This window comes from Juglans microcarpa x Juglans regia, chromosome 8S, assembly GCF_004785595.1.
Source record: "Juglans microcarpa x Juglans regia isolate MS1-56 chromosome 8S, Jm3101_v1.0, whole genome shotgun sequence".
Classification (NCBI taxonomy): Eukaryota; Viridiplantae; Streptophyta; class Magnoliopsida; order Fagales; family Juglandaceae; genus Juglans; species Juglans microcarpa x Juglans regia.
In genome coordinates, this window is record NC_054609.1 from 12,875,744 (window position 1) to 12,898,608 (window position 22,865).

Genomic DNA, 22,865 nt, shown 5'->3' on the forward strand with positions numbered 1-22,865 from the left:
TCTTCTTGCAAGTAAGTTCGCACACTAGGTTACGCATCGATATTGATATATAAGGCATATGAGACATGTTTAACGAAATGGTGCAAATTGAAGATAAAAATGATTTTTATGAGATATAGAACCTTTTTTTTTTTTTAAATTTTTTTTGTTTTATTTTTTCTTTTAATAAAAAAATTATATAAGCATCAATATACAATTTGATATACGAACTTGCTAGTTACTAGCAAGGCTACTGTGAAAACAAACCACGAGTTGAAAAAACAAACAAATTTTGTGAACCAGGTGTATCCAAAGGAACAAGAACGTGTTGGTGATGTGGAAGCCTCGTCACCGTCGATTTTTTAAACTCGAAAAAATATGAAAAATGAAATAAAAAGAACAATATTCCTTTTTCAATGGAGTCATGAGTCATCATCCCACCATTTTCCCTCTCAACTTCCTCTCTCTTTCTCTCTCTCTCTCTCTCGGTCCGCCGATAAAAAATTATCACAATTCTGAATCTGCAAGCCTTCTCGAAGCATTCATTTCTTAGCGTTTCGGGTTTGCTTACTCCTCCCACGGCAACGGCGACAACTCCGGTGAGCTTTTTGAGTTTGTCTTGGGAGATCTTTCTTTGCGAATCTACTGTAGTGTAGCTGCTGGTGGAAAGATGTTCCAAAAAGGGTTACCTGAATTCAATCAAAACTCCTTTTAACTCCAGTTGTTTCTTTTAGGAATTTAGGATATTTTCCCCTGTTTATAGGACCCTTTAATCGAGATTATGCACAGACACAAGTATGTATATATGTACGTATGCATATATGTGTGTGTATAAATATATATATATATATATATATATTTATATATGTTGCTCTTGGCGTCTTTTTCGGTTTATTGTGTTTTATGCTAATTTTTCTTACAGATATTGATGCATTAATTCACACTTATAAGTTCTTTTTATTGCTGATTGACTTATTTATTTGTTTGTTTCTTTTCCCATCAGATTCAGACATACGTATACTAGAAGGGATGACGAAGAATGTTAAAAGTGTTGCTGATCCTTCTATGGAGCTCGCTGGTGCCCATCTGGTAATCTGAAAATCCCACTGAAACTTCACAAAGTAATATTTATTTTGAAGTTTTAATTCAAATAGTAGGAGCTATACTCATATATACTTCTTTCCACTTTTTCTAAGCCTCGTTTTATATGTCATGAAAATTGGTGGATGTAAGGGAAACTCATTGTCACATCTAGTGGATAAAAGTATAGGCACGTGTTCTTGCAACAAGTTTTCTGAAATTTTTTTAATCTCCTGATCCATTTTCATTCAAAAGGATGTTATTAGTTTCTGATTTTCTATTTCAGTTCTATATGGTTTCTTTCGTCCCTTTGGAAAGATGATACCATCTACAACATGTTCTGAAAGTGTTGTTTTTTTCCCCTTCTTCTTCTAAAGAGATCAATTTTCCATATTCGAATTTTGGGGGCATAAACCAAAATTATTCCTCACTTTCTGGACCTAGGAATTTTCAGGGTAATCGAAGATGCGTGATAGGCTTTTACAAGTTTCATTCTATGATATTTTAAGGACATAAGCGTATACTGAATATTATAGCATTCTTTTATATCTTTTCTCCATCAATAATTTTCTCGAAATTGGATATTTTCTTTGGCTATTTTTTATTGTAAAAAAGGGAGTCTTTCCTTTGCCTAACACTGGTTTGTTAACGTGGGTACATAATTTTAGGCTCCTTTGAAAGACACGGGCCCACAATTTGATGCAACATCATGTATATCATCTGCGGGAGACACAACAGGAAGTATAAAAGGAAGTGAAGTTGAGCATGACTCCCTTGCTACTTATCAAGGCATGCCTTATTCAACCAGTGGCTATTATGGTCACTACTATCCAGGTTAGCTGTGGGTAGTCAGATACAGTTTGCTGTTATAGTATTTTTTTTTGTTTAATTGGTTCAGTATTTATGTCTTCACATCTTACGTTAACATGTTGATAGGTTATCATGGTTTCTATGGAGAGTTGGACAACCAAGGATACTATGTTGGTGGTGATGGAATGGAACTTCAATATCCTGTAATTATCTTGATCTTTTTCCTGTATTCTCGTGACTAATGGTCTGAAGTCTGTAATTGTCTTTGACCTGCTTTCTACCCCTAAAAAAAAAACATTCATTGTTCCCTTGATTGTTTACTTATTAGATTGTTTACCCTAGATGGCTGTTTTTGGGTCATTTGATTTGTAATGGAACTTCGTAGTACTTGAGATTTATGCACTATGTAGTTCTCAAGTAAATGATAACATAATTTAAAATGCTTTTTAAATAAGTTATTTTTAGCTTGTTCTTTTTGTGCTTCCTTTTCAAGAGCCGTGAAGATTATTAGATTCTTCTGATTAAGTCACTTTCTTGTGATATAGATCACATGATGCAAATTTAAATGTAGATCATAATGAAATAATTATGCTCAGCCATTAATATTGGTGTCCCCTTGGCATGTCAATTTAATTTCTGTCTTTGCTTTTTGAGTTTTCCCTATATGATGATAGCAAGCTACAAATATCATGCTTTTGCAATTAGAAATTGCATAACAAGTCAGACTTATTTTCACTTTTGCTTCATTTAGGTCATTCAAGCAGATAATGGATCTTTTGTCTACTTCATGCCAGGATTTCCACCTGGTTATACTCCGTATTTGCCCCTATCGACAATTGGCGTCAATGGACAATATGTTGATCAACAGGCATATCCACCAATGTTTCAACCACCTACTGCCTCACCTGGTTATTATCCTGCTCCGCTTCCTCTTGGGAAGTTGGCACCCTCACCCTACATGTGGGATCCATCTCTTCTTGTTGGAGATGGATTGTTTGGAAATAACTATGCTGGAGTTCCAGAATTTCCAGTCCCTAAACATAATTTATCTTCCCCAAGTAATACTCTCCTCTTTCTAAATCTTTAACTGAGTTTAGTAATCTATTTGATATTAATAGTTACTTGCCATTGTTGTGTCTTGTCAGGTCACGGCAATCAAAAACACCTAAAACCAGTGAACAAGGTAGTCTAGTTATTTTTGCATATATGCTCTGTTTTAGCATGTCCTCTCCTACTCATGCAATGCTACTGAATTTTGTAATTATTTTTAGGCCTTGCCTCATGGCTCATCTATCCAGTTGGATGTAGACGCCAACGGTTACTTTCCCATTTCAAAATCTGTAGCCAATACTCAAGAGAAGAGTGGAGTGCTCTATTCAAACAACCCAGTTAATTTAAAAGCAAATGTGAGGGGTTGGGGTGGCAGTGAGAAGTTGAAATCAAGAAGCAAGACTAATGGAGTTAGTGATATTGGATTGCTTGATGAGCAGAACCATGGCCCTAGAACAGCCAATACAAAAGGCACGCTGATTTCTGGAGGTGCTGCTGATTCCCTGGATACTGATGGGAATGGAAACAATTGCGGCATAACCTCTCTCATCAGCACGAATCAATATAACCTTCCCGACTTTCCGTTCAAATACGATCAGGCATTTTTCTTTGTTATTAAATCTTACAGTGAAGATGATATTCATAAAAGCATCAAGTACAATGTATGGGCTAGTACTCCTAATGGGAATAAGAGGATGGATAGTGCATACCAAGATGCCCAAGAGAGGATGGTGGAGAAAGGCAGCAAGTGCCCAGTGTTTTTTTTCTTTTCGGTATGCTCTTAGAGTTCAAACTTGATTCTAGTTCATGAGTTTCCACTCTGTACACCTGTTGTTCCCCAAAAAAGCAACTAATGCCTCTTTTGTGTTTGTTTGTCTGGTTCAGGTTAATGCGAGTGGCCAGTTCTGTGGAGTAGCGGAGATGATTGGTCGAGTTGATTTTAATAAGAGCATGGATTTCTGGCAGCAAGACAAATGGAATGGTTATTTCCCTGTTAAGTGGCATATTATAAAAGATGTTCCGAATCTGCATTTACGGCATATAATACTTGAGAATAATGACAACAAGCCAGTTACCAACAGTCGAGACACACAGGAGGTATGTTTAATTCACTATTAGCCACATATTTTAGTTTTCTAGTTTTTAGTTTTTTTAATGAACGCAATTCCTGAGTTGCTTATTTCTGTTGTCTTTCATTTGTAGGTGAGATTTCCTCAGGGTATTGAAATGTTGAATATTTTTAAGAGCAATGTGTCCAAGACATCCATATTGGATGACTTTGATTTTTATGAAAGCCGCGAGAAGATGATGCTAGAGAAGAGGATGAGGGAATTTATACCCTACTATAATCTGCAGGTTTTGCCTTATTTCCTCCTTACGCTTCATTTATCCTAATGAGTAAATTTGTTCATCACTTTTCTGTTCTTATTCGAGCTTGTCAATGAGTGCATTTAAAGCGGGACCTTGTTGAAGTAATTGGAGGTGGTGGATTAGGAATCAAATGTTTTGTCAGGACCAATGACTAACAGTGGGATTGTTTATCTTGAGATTCTCTCTTTGATTACAAATAATCAAAGAATAAAAAAAGGTTCTTTATACAAGTAGCATAGCGTGGAGCGTTGTACCAATGGGATTTTTCTAATGGGTGTTGACTTTATTCTGTACCATAGAATGGGCCTTTATGGTGGTTCTTTATTTTAGTTTTACTTAAGTCATAAGCCCATACATATCTTTTCTGTACTACTGATCTTTGATTTTGTTTTGGTTGCTTCACTTGTTATATATTTATGTGGCACAGCAGGAGATGGTTGAATTAACCACCAGTTTTAAGACGGTAGATCTGTCAACTGTGAAGGGTATTGAGCAACCTGAGGTCGGAGATAAGGTGAAGAAATGACGACTCAAATGAAGGGAATATGGACCTCCTATGGTTTTGCCAAGAAAAAAAAGGAGTGGCATCTTGGAAACTGTCACAAACGGTCCAACTGCCGTGGATACTGACTCCAACGGTGAGATATAAGCATTCTCAGGCAGAAGGAAAATTTTCTTTCTGAAGACTTTCAGTGTTCCTTTTACAAATAAAGGCTAATCCTTTCAAAAAATAGATGGTGTCTTGGCTGCCAACAAGCTGTTTATGTACCATAAGTGAACCTTGGATGACCCCACTGATTTTTATGATTATTGGGTATGATGCCGATGCAATCCAAGTGTTTTCGCTTTTCTATTTATTTTCGTTTTTCAAAATTTCTCTTCCTGTAAGGTGTATCTAGTTTTTCTTATTTTTTTCCCCTATAGAATTTGTACGCATTGAAATATCCTGGCTAGTACCAGTGCTCCTAATGTATGTGTTGTAACTCTGTAAACGAAGAGGGAGGTTTTATTGGATATTGGGGGAAGGCAGAATGACAGTTCCTGATCTTTTCCTTTTTCCCTCTAAATTTCTTGTTAATGATCTTCCCTATGTTTAGAACCTAATAAATCAATCCTTTTCGGTGCAAAGAAAACAGACACAAGTAATCTGAAGACTTTACAAAGATCCTTCCCTCTAGCTATGGTTCTTCACCACAAAAAAAATTGAGGCTGCTATGTTGAGCCTTTCTTTTCCCCTAATTAAATCTCAAATCATTTTGGTTCCATCCAATCCAACATAAAACAAAGGCTCAAAGCCACCTTCGAAATCCAGAAATGAGAACCAATGGTGGCCTCAAAAGAACAACCAAAATGAAAACAGATAAGAGATTCTTTGAAATAAAAAATCTGAAATCATCTTGCTAATTTTAATGCCCTAAATATTACCCAAAATCTCCTCTCTATTGATGAGTCTAGAGAGTATTTCGCTTCCGATGATGAATAGGAAGAGGAAAAGATGGTCATCTTGCCTTAGACCTCTTGAGGGTTTGAAAAACCCAACTGACTCACCATTGATGACCACTGAGAAAGAGACCATGGTAGCACCTCAGTTGCAATATGTAGATCACATAGTAGTGAAACCATATTCACAGTAGCTGAACAATCAGATAGCTGCAATCCAAATTTAGGAGAAGCAATTGTAGTGTTCATAGGAGTTAAAGAAGCTCAATCCAGGCATATACAGAATATTATAGTTGAGGGAGACTCCCAGAGAACTACATCAGCCTTAACAGAACCAGAAGATACCCAAGATTGGATTGTAGAAGGCATCACAAGGGACACGAGACTAATGCTGCATAACTTTGTGGCTTGGGAGGTAGTTAAAATACATCGTTCTCATAATCGATGCGTGCATGCTATTGCGCAATGGGCAACATCCAATAATGTAACTGGAAGCACACTCTTGATCAAAATTCCACCATGTTTATTGAACTTTCACAGTGAGAAAGATCCACCAGCTGTAACAGTTTAAAATTGTTTATGTTTATATTTTCTATATTGCTTTTTAATGAATGTCATTTTTCTGAGAGAGAAAAAAATATTCGAAGGCCAAATGTAATAATTATTGCATGATTTATAATTGCAACTTTAAGAGTAACGGAACATCTACAATACAACATCATTTACTTGCTTGTTGAAAGAGGCCTCGTAGAGGTGGGTCAATTGTAAATTCAAACAAATTTGAAAGTTGAGGCACAACCTCAGGGGCAAGGTTTGGAGATGGAGCCACTAGTAATCTAAGAACTTTGTAACCCATAAGTTTATTTATGAGGTTTGCGTTTGTGGAGATGATTATTGTTGATGGGTTGCCATTTAACGTTGTGGAAACGGGAAAGGTAGCGAATTAGATCACTTGAATCAAGGTTTACTTGTCCCGAGGAATTGCATGAAAGCATGAGGAAGGTTTTTAAAGCAGGAAATTACAAAAGAACAGAATATATTTCTATCTAATTCTTAGTTACTTGGGAGATACTATTAGGAGGCATGGAAGACATGTTTCATTGGGCTGAGAGATTTAGTGGTGGAGTCCGATTCTAGAGTGGTGGTGGGTTAGCTATGTTCAGGTATTTGCCGATATTGGTTTTTATGGGATTATTGGGAGGAAGTGAAGGATCTTGTTCGTCTGCTTCAGGTTCGGGTTCGGCATAATTTTAAAGAAGCTAATATGGTGTTTGATTTCTTAGCAAAGTAAGGATCTAAAGGTAGAACGGTTGATTTTTTTGGTGAAGAATTGGTTCAAGGTCGCCTCCGGGGTTTAGTTTGCATGGATAAATCGGGTTTACCTTTTATTAGACATTGATTTTTTGATTGATTTTATGAGCTGTTATTATTAGTTTTCCTCCACCTTATTGAGGGTTTATTAATAAAAAGAGGCTTGGATCTCACTTTATTTAAAAATAAAAAATAAAAATGGAAGACATGTTTCATTTACCTAGCATGGAGAGGATATTCAATTTCATAGTAAATAATTCTTCGTCAAATGTATTTGAAGAAGTTTTTAAATGGCAATATATTTGGGGATATATGCATTTCAGTTGTTATGTATATAAAATTATCAATTGTTTTAAAAATATAAGCCAGTGAAAATATATAGATTTATTTATTTATTATATCCCTTAACATAAGTATCCATATTTTGAATCTTGTTGTTAACTTGGATTTTGAGGGAGTGTGACAATATAATTGCAACAATTGGTGAGATATATAAGCTCATCTCTAGTAGAATCAGAACGTTCAAGAGGTGTGCAATAAAGATAATTGATTGTTATCTTTTGACGTGTTAAAGCCTCGTTTGTTCTCATAACACTACTCAACTAATCTCATTTCATCTAATTATTATAACTTTTTCAAATTCTTACACAAAATAAAATAAACAATTCAATTTTTTCAAATTTTAAAATAAAAATAATATTAAAAAAATATATTCTAATAATATTTTATTCAATTCTTAATTTCATATCAACTGATCTCATCCATGCAAACATACGAGAAAATTCTACATACTTTATGTTGGAGTGAGAAATTCCAAAAGACTTTCTTTGCAGATGCAGACCTCAACTAAATACAACTCATGAGTAGAGGTGTAACGGGTCCAGTTTTGGACAAAATTTAGGATTATGCCCCAGTTACCCTCCTAAACCGGTATCTCCAGTTTTACCGGTTTCCGGTCCAGTCTGGTCCGGTTTTTTGGTTTTTTTTAAAATGTAAAAATATATAATAAAGTGTTACCTCTTATGATAAAATGTTATTAATAATTTAATATATATTTTTTTATGTTTAAAGCATATGATCAATTAAATTTTCATCTTTAAGATTAAACTTTTATTTTATAAAATATAATAACATTATCGTATATATAATTATATTAATAACATATAATCAAACAAATTATAAATGTTCATATTCAAGATTAACATTTCATGTTATAATTTATAAATTATAATATGAAATTATTTCATATATGATATATAATTATATATATTATATATATAAGTTTTATAAATAATATATTATTATATATAAAACTTATATATATATAATATTTTGTATAATATATAAAATTAATTTTTATATATATTTTTTCAACCGGTCTGGTTTGGTCCAGTCCGGTCCCGGAAACTATGGAACCAAAACCAGACCGATTCCGACCGGTTTTCAAAATATAGGAACCGGTTAAAAAACCGGACCAACCGGTCCGGTTCGATCCGGTCCGGTTTAAATTTATACCCCTACTCATGAGTACGTGTAAAGCATCATGTCTTGCTATGTTGGACATTGGCAACTGCTAAAGCTGTATTGTTTTGGTACCAGTGAAGTTCATCTTTTATGTAATATAGCTCATTGTTTTACTTCCACTATGGTATTATGGTCACCCCTTATGGAAGATTCCAAACAAGAGGAATCGAAGACCTCTGGTGAGGAAGATAACGTTGGAGGCAGCAGATCAGACAAATATACTTGCAGGTGAGGAAGATAACGTTGGATCCTTCTTAAACAGGACTAAAGCGTAGAGAAGGAGTTTCTCGTTTTAATATTTCGGGTAACGACGGAGATATCTTGCAAAGCGTAGAGATGGAAATGAAAATCTAGTTTCAATTCACTAATTTTTTTTGTATTTGGAGTCTTAGAAACTTGCTGTTGGTTTGGTTTTATCAACAAAAAAACGGTGTAAATGCAGAAGAGCTACTGCAATGGAGGCTAAGAATGCTTGCAAAATGTTTGATAAATTGTTGAAGAGAAAATCACTAGCTGGTTTGGCCATGGGAGACTCACTTAGAACACTCAACCTCACAGTCTGCATTAATTGGGCTACTTTATCTTCTTCATGTCATCTTTCATCCGGTTTTGTTTTGTTGTTTGTTTGTTTGTTTTTTTTTTTTAAATCATCCATTTTGCCACGTCAGCCAATTACACCGCTACACCGCAATTGTACATAACAGTTCTGATTTGTCAAGTGGCATATCGGAAATTCGGACTCAGTTCGTAAAGTGCTTGAAAATGTCGAACACACTTCAGAAATGCTGAGCATACTTATTTGAAGACTGAAATAGTTAGATACACTCACATCAGTTGTGTAATTGCTTTTGTAGACATTGTGTAGTCGTAGACTGACTTTTAATTCTGTTTTTGTTAGTTTGTGTTTGTGCAAGGTGAATATTCTGACTTTGTTCTCAGTTAAATTTTTGCTAATAGTGCTTGTACCACCAAGTATTATGACAATTTCTATATTTATACATCGTCGATACAAAAGGAAAAGTAATCAACTTTTTTATGAACAGGGAAAGCAATTCGTAGATTCATAAGATCATCAAAATGGAGAGACAATCATACACTTTCCCAGTAGATCGTAGTTGCTTCTGTGAGTGCAGGGAGCAGCATAGATGATTCGTTAACAAAAGGACGTACGTAGTATCTATCCACTATGGGAAGAAAAAAAGACACTATACAAGAGATCAAAATTGATTTTAGGTAATTACAATCACTCGTAACTCTTCTGCATGCATCTCCTGTGGAAGTTCTATATATAGAATGCAGAGGCAAAATCTTAGAAAGGATATAATTAGAAATCAATAGGCAAAAGCACCAAGCTTTAACCTTGTTCATTGGATGATTGTCCACGCCCAACATATCCACCACGCCCACCACGTGGACCTCGAGCACGCGGCACAGCTCTTCCACGGCCTCTAACCACTGGAGAAGAGACCACACCTAATCTTCTAGCAGCATTCTGCCTAGCTCGCTCTGAAAGATTTATAGTAGTTGAAGTAAGACCTACAGGTGACCCCTGTCTTACCACGTCGGTTTCTGTGTTGACAGTTGAAATGCCTTGTTCTGATAAAGGACTACCTTGTTTTGAGACATCAGCTTCTGTAACTGCACCACCTGAAGTATTCTCGACTGGAACATAGGAAGCTTCGCTGACCTGAGCAGTTTCCACCACAATTTGTTCCTTCCCATCATTTGACTTATCGGAACCCTCAGCAGTCTCTACTTCCGCATCACCTTCCTCATTTTTCTCATCATTTAAAGCCTCTGGAGAATTTATCTCACCAATCTCCATTGCTGCAGCAACTAGAGTTTCATCACCAGCCCTAGCCAGTGAAGCCAATGGGGTTGCAATAGGCTCCGGTTGTCCTTCCCCTATTTTTGACTTCCCCATAGTGTTGGAAATATCACCAACCTCAGGGTCTGTAAAATCAGGCATGAGCTCTCCCTCTTCTCTTTCACTTCCAGATTCCAGATTCTTCTTCTTCCTCTCCTCTGCTTGATCCTTTGGCCCATCATCAGACACCATATCTGATCCATCTTGTCTATCTACATTCTCATCTAGAACACTCTTCTTATCACCATGCAATCCACCTTGTCTATCCACATTCTCATCTGGTACACTCTTCTTATAACCCAGCAATCCACCTTGTCTATCCACATTCTCATCTGGAACACTCTTCTTATCCTCTGCTTTATCTCCTGTAGTCTCAACCTCTTCCTCACCATCGATTACTTCCTCACTTGGACCTTGTGGAAATTCGTGAACCTCAGATAATCCTTCAGTGGCCACTAGTGTCTCAAGATTTTCAACAGGAACAGCAAATTGACATTCAGAACTCTCTTGTGCAGGTTCTGAAACTTTAGTTTTTTTGAGCACAGGTACTCCCACATCAGAGCTGATTTCTCCTTGGATGACTGTCTCCTCATGCAACTCAGAAGTGGATGAAGATGCTAAACGTTTGCGGACCAATGGTTGGGTTAGTAAAGTAAGATTTCCCTGAGTTTCTGTGTCACTAGAAGGTGCAGGTTTGCCCGCACTGTTTGCTCCTTCAACCTCTGACATCTCCACATCCCCTTGGGGCTCATCAGATTTTACAATACGTGGCCGGACTAGGACTAACTTCCTGCCAGCTTTTCGAGTCTCAACATTGGTTTTGGCCAAAGTGAATCTCTTCTCACTTTCTTCAGTTGCTTTGGCTGGCAAGACACTTGTTGAAGGTCCCAGTGGGAATACAAGACTAGGGGCTTGCATAGAAACTATAGGACCTGCAAAGGGAATCACAGCTTTATGAAGGATAAATCAAATATTGAATGGAAATAATTGCAAGCAAAATATGAGATGAAAACACAGAGAAAAGGGAATATTAATGGTGATAACACGTGAAAAAGGTGAGGGGAAAAAGAAAAGAAAAAAACACCTGCAGCAGTTGTTAATGAAGTGTCTGCAATTGAAGAGGTGTCCGTGGGAACACCATGAGCTCCAAGTTCACCCAAAACTGAATGTGCTACCTTTTCTAAATTTTCAACGGCCATGACATAAGGAGCAGCGAGATCATCCAGAAGAGTGCCAGAAAGAATTTGAACCACTGAAGCACCCTGAGAAAAATTAATGAAACAGAGCTTGAAGTTTGGGTTAAATGGCAACCATGGGCAGTTCCAAAAGCTGCATAATGCAACAATGATAGAAAGTTAAATTGAGCACATGGAATCTAATGCAATATGGTTAAAGAGAACACTTTGCTTCTTTGTAAAAGTTCACCCTGTAATGTCACAAATGGTTGGGAAAAAGCTGCTGTTTCCTATTCTGAGCAATTAAAATTCGAAAGGTAGAAAATATACCACAATATGCTTAGCTTGATTGGTATATTTTCGTGTTAGGAGTGGGGGAGAAGACAGAGAACAATCAAAATTAAGATTCAGTACAATAGTTCATTGACATGACATTTAAATTCGGATCTCCCTTCCTCTTCGTATATCCCCCAGCAGTTTATGCAGAAAAAAAAAAAATCTAAAAACACGAGATTAATGACTAAGAAATATAGTTACCTCAGGCAAACTGTCTTTCGCATGCTTAAGCTTTCGAAGTTCATCTGAAAGGCGCTTCAGTGCCTGCTTATGCATCTCAAGCTCATTTACAAACTTTGTTTTATCCTAAGGTTGGAAAATGGGAACCATCATTCAGAAACTTATCACACGCATATTGAGTTGGAAATAGAAGAGTAGGGAAACAATCCACCATGACTTTAAAAATAGAAAGAATGTTCTGTTTATCATGCTTTGCTTTGTAGGGGACAGAATGTTCTTGTATTTGATAACGTTCCTTGTATCCTATAGCTGCATTAAATTCTCAAACTTGTCTGCCTTTATTCTTTCTTTGTTTTTTGGATAAGGTAATGATTCATTGAATAGCACAAAAGGTGATATTTTAGTACTAATGACCAGAATTAAGATTTGCAAATACAAGTGCACTTCCATTAACTTCTATTACAAATACAAATACAAGGTGATATTTTACTGTGGCTTGCTCCTTTAAGAATATAGAAGCAGGAGTATATGGCCCTAATCTGGATTCGGAAAGAAGGTTATTTTGGGAAGATTTGGCAGGGCTTCTTAGTTGGTGGGAGATACCAAGCTATATAGGAGGGGGCGGGGGACTTTAATATACTTGTTTTCCAAGCGAAAGATCGGGGTGCGTCTCACATTAACCCTGCTATGAGGGATTATTCTGATTTGATTTTCAAACATGATCTTATGGTCCATTAATTCCGTGAACACCCATCTTGGTCAAGGATTGATAGGTTTTTGATAACTCCTAATTGGGAGTTACATTTTCCGGATGTAATTCAAAAAAGACTACCCAAGTTATGTTCAAAACCATTTCCCTATCATCTTAGACTATGGAGGCATCTAAGGGGGCAGAAGGTATTTTAAATTTGAGAATATGGTGGTCGGATGTAATTCAAAAAAGACTACCCAAGTTATGTTCAAACCATTTACCTATCATCCTAGACTGTGGAGGCATCCAAGGGAGCAGAAGGGATTTTAAATTTGAGAATGTGGCTTATATCTGACGGTTTAGTAGACAGGATCAGACAATGGTGGTCGTCTTACTGCTTCCAAGGCTTTCCAGTCTTCCTAATGGCAAGAAAGTTAAAAGCATTGAAAAATGATCTAAAGTGATGGAATGAACAAGTTCTTGGAAATGTGGCTCAATAGAGGTGCTCTCTCTTGGAGGAGTTGTAGGGTCTAGAGAGGGTGAGAAGGAGACAAGAACTTTCTCTGAATCCGAGGGAACTCGCAAGAGTTAGGTAGTCACGGAACTTGAAAGAGCAACATTGATGGATGAGATCTCCTGGAGACAAAAATCAAGGGCACTATGGCTAAAGGTGGGATACAACTACATGGAGTTCTTCAATTGGGTGGCTAATTCACATAGGAGGAACAATGCATTTGAGATGTTGATGGTAGACGAAGCAGTTTCCTTGGACCAGTTAGCCATCAAGAACCACATCACATAGTACTACAAGCATCTTCTCTCAAAACAAATGCATTGAGACCGAAAGTGGCTGGATTAAGTTTTGAATCATTAGACCAACAAGGTTCAGGGTAGTTCGAGAGGCCCTTCGAAGAAGATGAAGTGTGCAAAGTCATCCGTAGCATGGTTAGTGACAAGGCTCCAAAGCTTAACGATTTTACCATGGGTTTCTTCCAGGTTTGCTGGGAACTGATCAAAGATGATCTAATGAGGGTGTTTCAATAGTTCCATGCTAATGAAAGGTTTGAAAAAAGTCTCAACGCGACTTTTTTAGCCCTCATTTCCGAAAAGATGGGTTTGAGACCACCACCCTTTTAGCCTTGCAAATGGGGTGTACAAGATCCTTTCTACAGTTTTTGTGAATAGATTGAGTACGGTGATGGATAAATTAATTCCAAAGCCTCAAAATGCATTTGTCAACGGTAGACAACTTCTTGATTTAGTATTAATTGCAAATGAATGTTTGGATAGATGGCTCAAATCTAAAGAACCAGGGTTACTTTGCAAACTAGACATGGAGAGAGCTTATGCTCACGTCAACTGAGACTTCTTGCTTTATCTACTTGCAAGAAGTGGCTTTGGGGGAGAAATGGTGTGCTTGGGTAGCGTATTGTTTTTCTACAGTTCAATTTTCTATCTTGGTGAATGGTTCTTCGGTGGGTTTTTTTAGTACCTCTAGTAGTCTGAGAAAGGAGGATCCATTCTCTCCATTACTCTTCATTATTGTCATCGAAGCTCTCAGCAAGATGATCTCGGGCCTTGTGGAAGGTGGTTTTCTCTATGGCTTCTCGTTGGGGAATGGTGATTACAGCTCCATTCATATTTCTCATTTGCATTTTGTTGATGATACTCTCATCTTCTGTGGAGAAAATCATTGGCACATTCAATCTTCAGGGCACTCCTTTGCTTTGAAGTTATCTTCGGTTTGAGAGTGAACCTTTCAAAGTTTGAATTGGTGTCGGTGGGGGTTGTCCCTACAAAGGTTTCCAACTGTATTAAGAAGCTACAACTAGATTTCTTGTGAAGTGGGATGGGGGACGAGTTCAAATTTCATCTCGTGAATTGGTCAATTGTTTGCACACCAATATGTGGGGGTGGATTGGGGATTTGTAACTTCATGAAGTTCAACCAAGCTCCTTTGGGTACATGGTTGTGGTGGTACCGACAAGAAAGGAGGGGAGGCCCTATGGGAGACAATTAAAGGTTGGGGAGGATGGTGGTCGAATGAGGTATGCAGACCATATGTGGTGGGTTTGTGGAAACACATTAGAAAAAGATGAGAGATTTTTCTAAGAGTTGCATGTATTGAGGTGGGTGACTGTTCTTGAGTCAAATTTTTGCATGACAAATGATGTTGTGGACAAAGCTTCAAAGACCCCATTCGTTGCCATTTTTTGAGCTTGTACGGGCGAAGGATGCCTCCGATAGCTGATCTCTTGGTCTTCTCTAGTGGCTCCCCTCAATGGAATGTAGATTTCATTAGGGTAGCACAAGATTGGGAGTTGGAGGTTATCAGAGAGTCTTTTGCTTTATTGTAATCCGTAAGAGTGACCGAGGGCACCATAGACAAGATCGGTTGGAGCCCCTCCAAGAAAGCTAGATTCACAGTCAAATCATTCTACCAACTTTTCCATGTAAAAATATATGGAAGACGAAAGGTCCTTTGAAAGCAGCCTTCTTTGTTTGGACAGCCTCCTTAGGCAAGATTCTTACTATAGAAAATTTGAGAAAATGTCGTGTAATGGTGTTGGATTGGTGTTGCATGTATAAGAAGAATAGGGAATCAGTAGATCACATGCTTCTACATTGTGAGGTGGCTAGGACCATGTGGGATGACGTTTTTTGCGGGAATCAAAATATCATGGGTCACCTCGTAGGCTGGTGGATTTTCTAGCAAGCTGAGAGGCCTCCAAGGCAATCTCCAAGTGGCAGCAATTTCGAAGATGGCCCCTACATGTATGTGTTGATGCATTTGGCAAGAGAGAAATGATAGAAGCTTTGAGGATGCTGAGAGGACAATAGATGAGTTTAAAGTTCTCTTTCTTAAAACACTGTTCTTATGGGCAAGGGGCATTGATTTTACTGGGCTAAATGTCCATGATTTTCTATTTGCGGTTGTAAACTCTAATTAGGTACTTCCCATGTATACATCCCGTGTACTTTGCTATGCCTTCTTTTCTTATGAATCAAACTTCTTGATTACCTATGAAAAAAATTCACTTTAGACATTAGGTTTTCTTTTTCTTCGTTATAGTACTTGAGTTCTACCAATTCATGAAAAGAAAGAGACATGCACCCCAACATAAGACAACATCCAATCACACGAAGACCCCGAGAACAGAGTTTTTAAGTTTAAGAGTAGAAATCTCAACACAGTTAAAGGTCCAATAATTACTCTCTACAAAAAATCCTCATAAGGTAAAGAGGAGTGGCAAACCACACTAGGCTGTTCATATGTCACCAAATGTTTCTTTTAAAAAAAAACACAAAATACTTTCTTTCCCTAAGGAGAAGATCGAAGATGACAACTCATTAGCCACTGAGCAATGAAGTAGTAGGTGATCTCTTTATTCCTCACTGAATATTACATCCAAACACAGGCTACCAAAAATTAAGACAATCGAAAAGGTCTATCGATGAATTTCAGATCAAAAAGCAATCTTAAACCAGCTTTAAGCCTGCCACAGAAATTACTCAATCTAAAGAAAATTAAAACATTCCTCTCTCTCCATAAACACCATTCAAGACAAAATGAGATAACTTTCCAAGTCATACTATATGTGTTAATGAGACAACTTTCCACCAGGCATGGCATACATGCTAGTTCTGTATACTGCACACGCCTTCATACGCGTGATATTTTGAAATGCAATATTGACGAAAAAAGGTGCAAAAAATAATATGTACATGTACAAGCACACTGCTGCTTAATAAGTCTTGTAATGGCTGGTATGGATTTGCCTATACCACAATAGCGGACATACTAATTAGTAACATAAAAATTCATCCAAAACATAGGATCCTTACAACAAAAAGGGGACGAGAGCAGAGGAGCTGAATAAAAAGATTATCATACGATGCCACATTACTTGTACTCTCATAAATGATCAAACAAGGTACCAAACAATACACGATGGTCAATCACACAAGCTCCAAATTTCAATTCATCTTATTTTCAATTTTCAGTTGATAAGTTTACTTTGGTGATTTGATAACAGATATTGGATGTTGTGTCAATCATGAAAAATGTCTTTTGCAGTCTCAGTTATAGAACAAGGTACTTGAAGAACATTAAATCATGCATCACTTATGCACCGCTTATGTGCAAAATCACTTACACTTTTTTATTTTTTATTTTCTCGTGAGATTCATTTCCTTAAAGTTCTAGTCAGTTTTTGGTTTAATCTCTTATTTTACGATTAAGATATATTAAGATTACAATTATTATTAATGACGAAAAAGGGTGTTAGCCCGCTACATAGGAAGTATACAAGAGGATCACCTACCAAGAAAAAGGAATAGGTGCTAGAAATTCTTGAAAAGTAAAAATAGAAAGAGAAGCACCATGTTGGGCCATTATCCAATGATAACGAGTGTTAAGAAAGAAACACTTGAGCTCCGATTCCATTTTTTTGCAATCCTTGAAGCTACATTTATTTCCTTCACTCCATAGACACCATAATAAGCATGATGGTGTCATCTACCACAAAGGTGCTCCTTGATGGTAACCAAATTGTCGTTTTCAACATGTTAGGGGGGCCATCACCTGAGAAGCATCACCCAATCTATCTCAAACAGACCAAAGACCAAGTTCCAAAGAATGCTGTGAGCTCACAATGTAAAAGAAGGTTATCGAGTGATTGACACTTTTCTTGCACATGCAACAAGGCTTCATGACTAGTATCCTGTTTTCTCATGTCCTTCAAAGTCCGAATCGTCCTAATGCTGCTGTCGAAGTGACGAAAGAAACTCTAGGGGGGCCTTATTCCTCCAAGTAAGCTTCCAAGGGAAAGGGGCCTTGTCAAGACTACACAACACATTGTTAAAAGACCTTACTTCAAGCATGCCTTTCCTAGGTGGGCCCTAGACCATTTTGACTTCTCCATTTTTTCATCCTGCACGAGTACAATCTGTAGAAAACAGATGAGAAGTGATCCACCTGCTACTCATTAGCCTCCTTTGTAAAGTTTACTCCCTATTGAATAGAACCATGCAAAAGATGACAAAGATCCATCACATAAGCCTCCTTAACCAGAACAGTTCTGAATAATTCTGAAAGTCTACTCTTCAAGGGTTGATCACCACACCACATATCATGCCATAAGTGAATTTCAGACCGTCACCCATCACGAATCTAGTAAAGCAGAAAAACGTCCCAACCTCTTCTAATGTTTTCTTCAAAAAACCAACTGCAAAAGACATGTTTACCTCATCTGAGCATCCACCTCCTCCATGTTTCCATGCTTCTGTGTATTAACTCCCTCCGAAGGCTCTATCTTTCAGAGGCAAAATGATATAACCACTTCCCCAAAAGAGGTTGGTTAAAGAGAATTAACTTTCTCCCCCTATCCCGCCTTCTGCAACTGATGAACACACCTTGGACCACTTCACAAGATGGAAGTTATGTACCTCCCCTCCATAAGAAATCTTGCTGTAACTTCTCCTGTCGGTTAGGGAACTCCAACAAGAAGTGGAAAGACAGACATGATAGGTGGTCAAGTTAGAAACCATGCTTTTAACTAATGTCCTTTCACCCGCACTCCATCTCCTCAATGATACCATCCCAAATAGCTATGGCTTTGAAGGGAGCTCCCAGGGGAATCCCAGGATTGGTCTTGGGTAAGGAAGGGAGGCTACATCTCAATACATATTCCAAACTAGCTACATTCTCAACTTGTCCAACTGGAAGCAATTTCGACTTACCCAAGTTCAACTTCAAACCGGATACTGCTTCAAAACATAAAACTACACAAAGCAGGTAACGGAGGTGATCATGGTTGGCCCCACAAAATATTTAAGTGCCATCTAAAATAACAAATGAGAGATACTAAGTCCAATTCCATTTCTGGCATCCACTAAATTTCTCAACAAGATAACCGTATGCACTGTAGCATAATCATTATACTCAAAACCACATAATAATGACAACGGCAAAGGAGAAAAGGGATCCCCTTGATGCATACCACAAGTACAGCTGAAGAATTTGTGAAGGTACCATTCACTAACATTGAGAAACGGACTGAAGAGATGCATCAAGTGATCCAGCCACACCATCTTTTCCAAAAACGTCCAGCATATAAATTAAGAATTACCAATTCACATATTCATAGACATTTTCAATGTGAATTTTGCAAAGCACTCCTGGCTTTCCCAATGTCAATTTACTATCACCACATTTGCTAGCAAATAGACCTGAGTCAATTATCTGCTGCCCATTCACAAAGGCATCTTGAGAGTTAGAAATGATCTTTGACAGCATGGATTTTAGTCTATTTAAATAAGCTCCCCCAACATCAACCACCCCAAGCTTCTTCGTAATAAGGGCAATGAATGTGGCATTATGGCTCTTGCCTTCCATAACTTATGGAACACCTTCATAATGTCTTTAGAACATCCAAAAAAGTTTGGGAAGAAGCCATGGAAAAACAATCTGGAAGTGGTGCCTTATCTCCACTTGGGGCTTTCACCACCTCGATCTCCTCAAAGGGTCTTTCCAACCATATGGTCTCAGCTTCCTTAAGGAACGCAAAAGAAATTCCATCAAACTTAGGTTGCCAATTAAAATGTTTGATGAACAAATGCCTGATAGAACTGCACAACGTGATCTCTTCAGGGATCTGAAGAGACAATTTCTTCAATGATTAAGGAATCAAAAGGATTATTTCTTCCATGAGTTCACCTCATCAAAAGAACCTCGTGCATTTATTCCCCCTTGCAAGTACAAAACCCAAGTTTTTGTCTCCAACATATCTCCTCCATCAGAGTTGTCCCTTCTAGATCATCGAGTAGCCTTGACGATTTACAGCCCTAAATCGGACTCATGTACACCATATCACTAAGGCCCATTCCGAGGTATCAAACCCTAGAATAGGCCTTGATGGATCTGGGCTCAGCACTAGGTTTAACACCAAGGCTTTCTCTGACACTGCTACTGTAGAAAATACGCCAATGGATCTCGAGGATGGGGATAGACTACCTAGTCTGCCCTATCAGAGCTCAATGATGTGAATACCATGTCAGAAAGATGTAATTAGATTTTTTGCTTGCCAATCCATCAATTTTTGCAGACCCTGACACGCAGGTCTCCTTTCGGCAACTCTACAGGAATCATCAGTATAACTTCAAACTCTGATGACAACGTAGGGACTTCACAACCTTTGGATAGCTGCAGCTCATCCCTCTTGCCACCTGGTTAGGCTGTAAACTCAATGGTTGAAGACAATCGTCTGAAAGCCACCATTGAGACTTTTTTTATTTATAAGTAAAAGAAATGGAGAATAAGATATTTGGCCCAATATCCTAAGGGGTTGTATCAATAACTAACATCTTATTCTCCATCAAGCCGCCATTGAGACTTGAGTGATGTGACTTCATTAGGATAAGATATTGGGCCCTCATCTTTAAAAGAAATGGAGCCCAGCCTGTTTGAGGAATAGGACTGCAAAGCATTTTGGGATAACCTTCAATGAGGCAAAAACTCATGATTAACCTCTCGATGAAGCAATTTGGGCCTGTGGCAAGGTGCTGAACAGAGACTATCCTAAGGAGCTAACTGCAAAAATCTTTCCAACCCTTCCCCTCTCTTCCCTCTGGAACTACCAACAAGCCTCTCTGACCACCTCCATATTTTGGAGTTCCAAACTGAGCGACAACTGTTTGAACAGCATTATACCTAATGCCTCCAAAGGGGTTGCAATAGTCTACAAAATCATTGCAACCCCTTCGCTTGGAGTAGAGCCTCCACAAAGGATATTAGCCACACAACATCGATTGCTAGGTTCTAAATTTATCAACATGTATCAATAACTAACATCTTACCTTTATGACAAAAAAAGAAAAAAAAAAGAATGCCAAAAGAAGAATAATTAAGCACTCTGTCGTCTTCCTTTTGAAAATTAAAAAAAAAACCAATATTTGCAAGTAGAACACTATTCAGCAGTTGAATTTGATGTCACAATACATAATGTAATTGTAAGACTGAAACCATAGCATTCTCGTGTATCATCATCTTTTACCAAATCTGTTTCTTTCCTCTATGCTGAACAGTGTTAACCATATTGGATATAACGGCCTCCAAGAGAACATTTAGCAATATTCTATTTCCAATAGTAATCACTATTAACAGTTTCAACTTCATTTGCAGCTTGATTTTTAACAAGCATTTGGTGCAGATTAGTTCATAAGAAAAATGTCTATGCTGTGCGAAGAGGTTGACCACAGGTGTCTGCACCTTATGATTAATTGTTATCGCCTTGGAGCAAACATCAATCTTACTGTGACTCAGAACAGGAACGACAAAACATATACATCCCATGCTATATATCATATCTGAAAACTTGGGGAAAATGCCTTGGCAATGAGATGGCACATTCTCTAAGGGTTTGTCTGAGTGTGCAAAAATCAATATGGTAACCCACGTCAAATACCAAACACATGGAATGAATGAAAAAAATGAGGAAAACCTGCTCAATTTTATTGTAAGAATCTCTTTGTGCCTTCTCAGCATTCAGACGTCTTTCCTTCTCCTTCCTTAACTCCTCCCTCTGCCTCTCCAAATGTTTCTCTAGAGTCTGGGTAAGCAAAGAACATAGTAAGTACATGATAAAGAGACGGCCAAAACAGAATTGAGAAAAACAGCTGATAGTTGGATGAACCTGTATTTTGGTGTCTTTCTCCTCCTTTGTGGCCTGCTCACCACCAGTATCACTGATAGACCTCTTCCCTGCAATGCATGAATGAAAAAAATAATAACAAGAACTTGATGGCTAACTTATATAAGAAGGGAAGACTAGTTGACTACCTTGTTTGACCTCCTCTAACTGCCCAGAGAGAGCTTGATTCTCCTTGCTCAGTTCCTCCTTTTCCTTTGACAGAGTCTCAAACCTCCTCTGCAGGATGAAACAGAAAATAATGGCAATTAAACAATAGAGCAATACAACTTACAAGGAATAAAACACATCCAACTCCATAGCCTAAACCCAGTTAATTAGGATAAAAAGGACATATCTTATTACTAATACTAGGTGATAAACTTAAATTTCATGAGTGCAGTATGAATGTTTAACAACCTTCAACTGAATAAACATCTTTCTTTGCTTCTCGGCATCTAGCTTTGAACGAGCCTGCACATGTCAGTCACAATAAGGAGCTATACGATGGCCAAAGGAAGTCTCTTGGCTGTATGTCTATATATTTCTCTAATCACATAACTACATTAAATACCTCAACTTGCAAATTCTCATTTATCCTCTTCTCCCTCTCACTCAGTTCTAATTTGCGTTTTGAAAGATCTTGTTCCAATTTTGATGCTGTATCCTGCCTTTCAGACAGAAGCTTTCTGATCTCAGCTATCTGTGCATCCTTATCTTTCAGTTTCTCCTGATGGAAACAAAGCATAGGGCACAAATAGATGGTGAGTATAAGATACTAAAGAAAATTAAAGAACAACCAAAGATGCATCTTGATAGAAATAAAAACCCATAGAAAACTGAAAGCAAATAATATTGACTCTTACATAGTTTAGTCAAACAAAATCCACTATAGTAAAATAAGCAAAAAGAAGTATAAAAAACAAAGGCATTTTCCTACTTTATCTCAATTTACACTTGAAAGATCTTACGCATGTATGATACTTTCTATTCGATAAGTGATAATTATTCGTTAATGAGCACAAAACAAGTACATAAGAAGTACACAAAAGAGACGCCTATCAAGAAGAAGATAAAGATACAAGAAAGTAATGTCTATTTAGTCCTGTAAAGTGTATGGAGACGGTCCAAGATAGAAGAATATTGATAAACTTGATCCTGAAAGATATGATACTTAAACCCAATAATATTTGTGATATCAACTTGATCCTAAAAGAAAAATCTGGAGCATCTGAGTATAACAGGTGTAAAAAATGGCCAATAAACACTGTTTCTAGCAAATAACTAAACAACAATGAAACTGAAAATATTTAAATAAAGAAGAAATCAACACCGTTTCTAACATAATACTGGGAATATATGCT

The 22,865-nt window shown here is 37.5% G+C and overlaps 2 protein-coding genes across 3 annotated transcripts in view; one reads left to right on the top strand and one right to left on the bottom strand.

Moving 5' to 3' along the window:
• The first annotated feature begins 392 nt into the window (after nt 1–392).
• Nucleotides 393–5,337, top strand: LOC121245026 (YTH domain-containing protein ECT4-like). 2 transcript variants are annotated; one of them, XM_041143301.1, is made up of 10 exons: nt 393–578; nt 983–1,068; nt 1,728–1,893; nt 1,996–2,072; nt 2,621–2,927; nt 3,015–3,052; nt 3,141–3,692; nt 3,805–4,017; nt 4,123–4,275; nt 4,718–5,337. In XM_041143301.1, exons 2-10 carry the CDS (start codon nt 1,009–1,011, stop codon nt 4,814–4,816), a joined length of 1,665 nt encoding a protein of 554 aa, XP_040999235.1. In that variant the 5' UTR covers nt 393–578; nt 983–1,008; the 3' UTR covers nt 4,817–5,337. The 2 variants fall into 2 exon arrangements, with proteins under 2 accessions (XP_040999235.1, XP_040999236.1); XM_041143302.1 differs by having other exon boundaries at nt 4,721–5,337.
• A 4,427-nt stretch (nt 5,338–9,764) lies between these two features.
• Nucleotides 9,765–22,865, bottom strand: part of LOC121245027 (nuclear-pore anchor-like) — an 83,870-nt gene continuing 70,769 nt past the window's right edge. Inside the window, exons 41-48 of the mRNA XM_041143304.1 lie at nt 22,076–22,231; nt 21,922–21,975; nt 21,654–21,741; nt 21,508–21,575; nt 21,316–21,423; nt 12,145–12,249; nt 11,517–11,694; nt 9,765–11,364 (exon numbers count right to left, since the gene is read on the bottom strand). Coding sequence (XP_040999238.1) covers nt 9,920–11,364; nt 11,517–11,694; nt 12,145–12,249; nt 21,316–21,423; nt 21,508–21,575; nt 21,654–21,741; nt 21,922–21,975; nt 22,076–22,231 — 2,202 coding nt within the window. The 3' untranslated portion in view covers nt 9,765–9,919. The remainder of the gene's footprint in view (nt 11,365–11,516; nt 11,695–12,144; nt 12,250–21,315; nt 21,424–21,507; nt 21,576–21,653; nt 21,742–21,921; nt 21,976–22,075; nt 22,232–22,865) is intronic.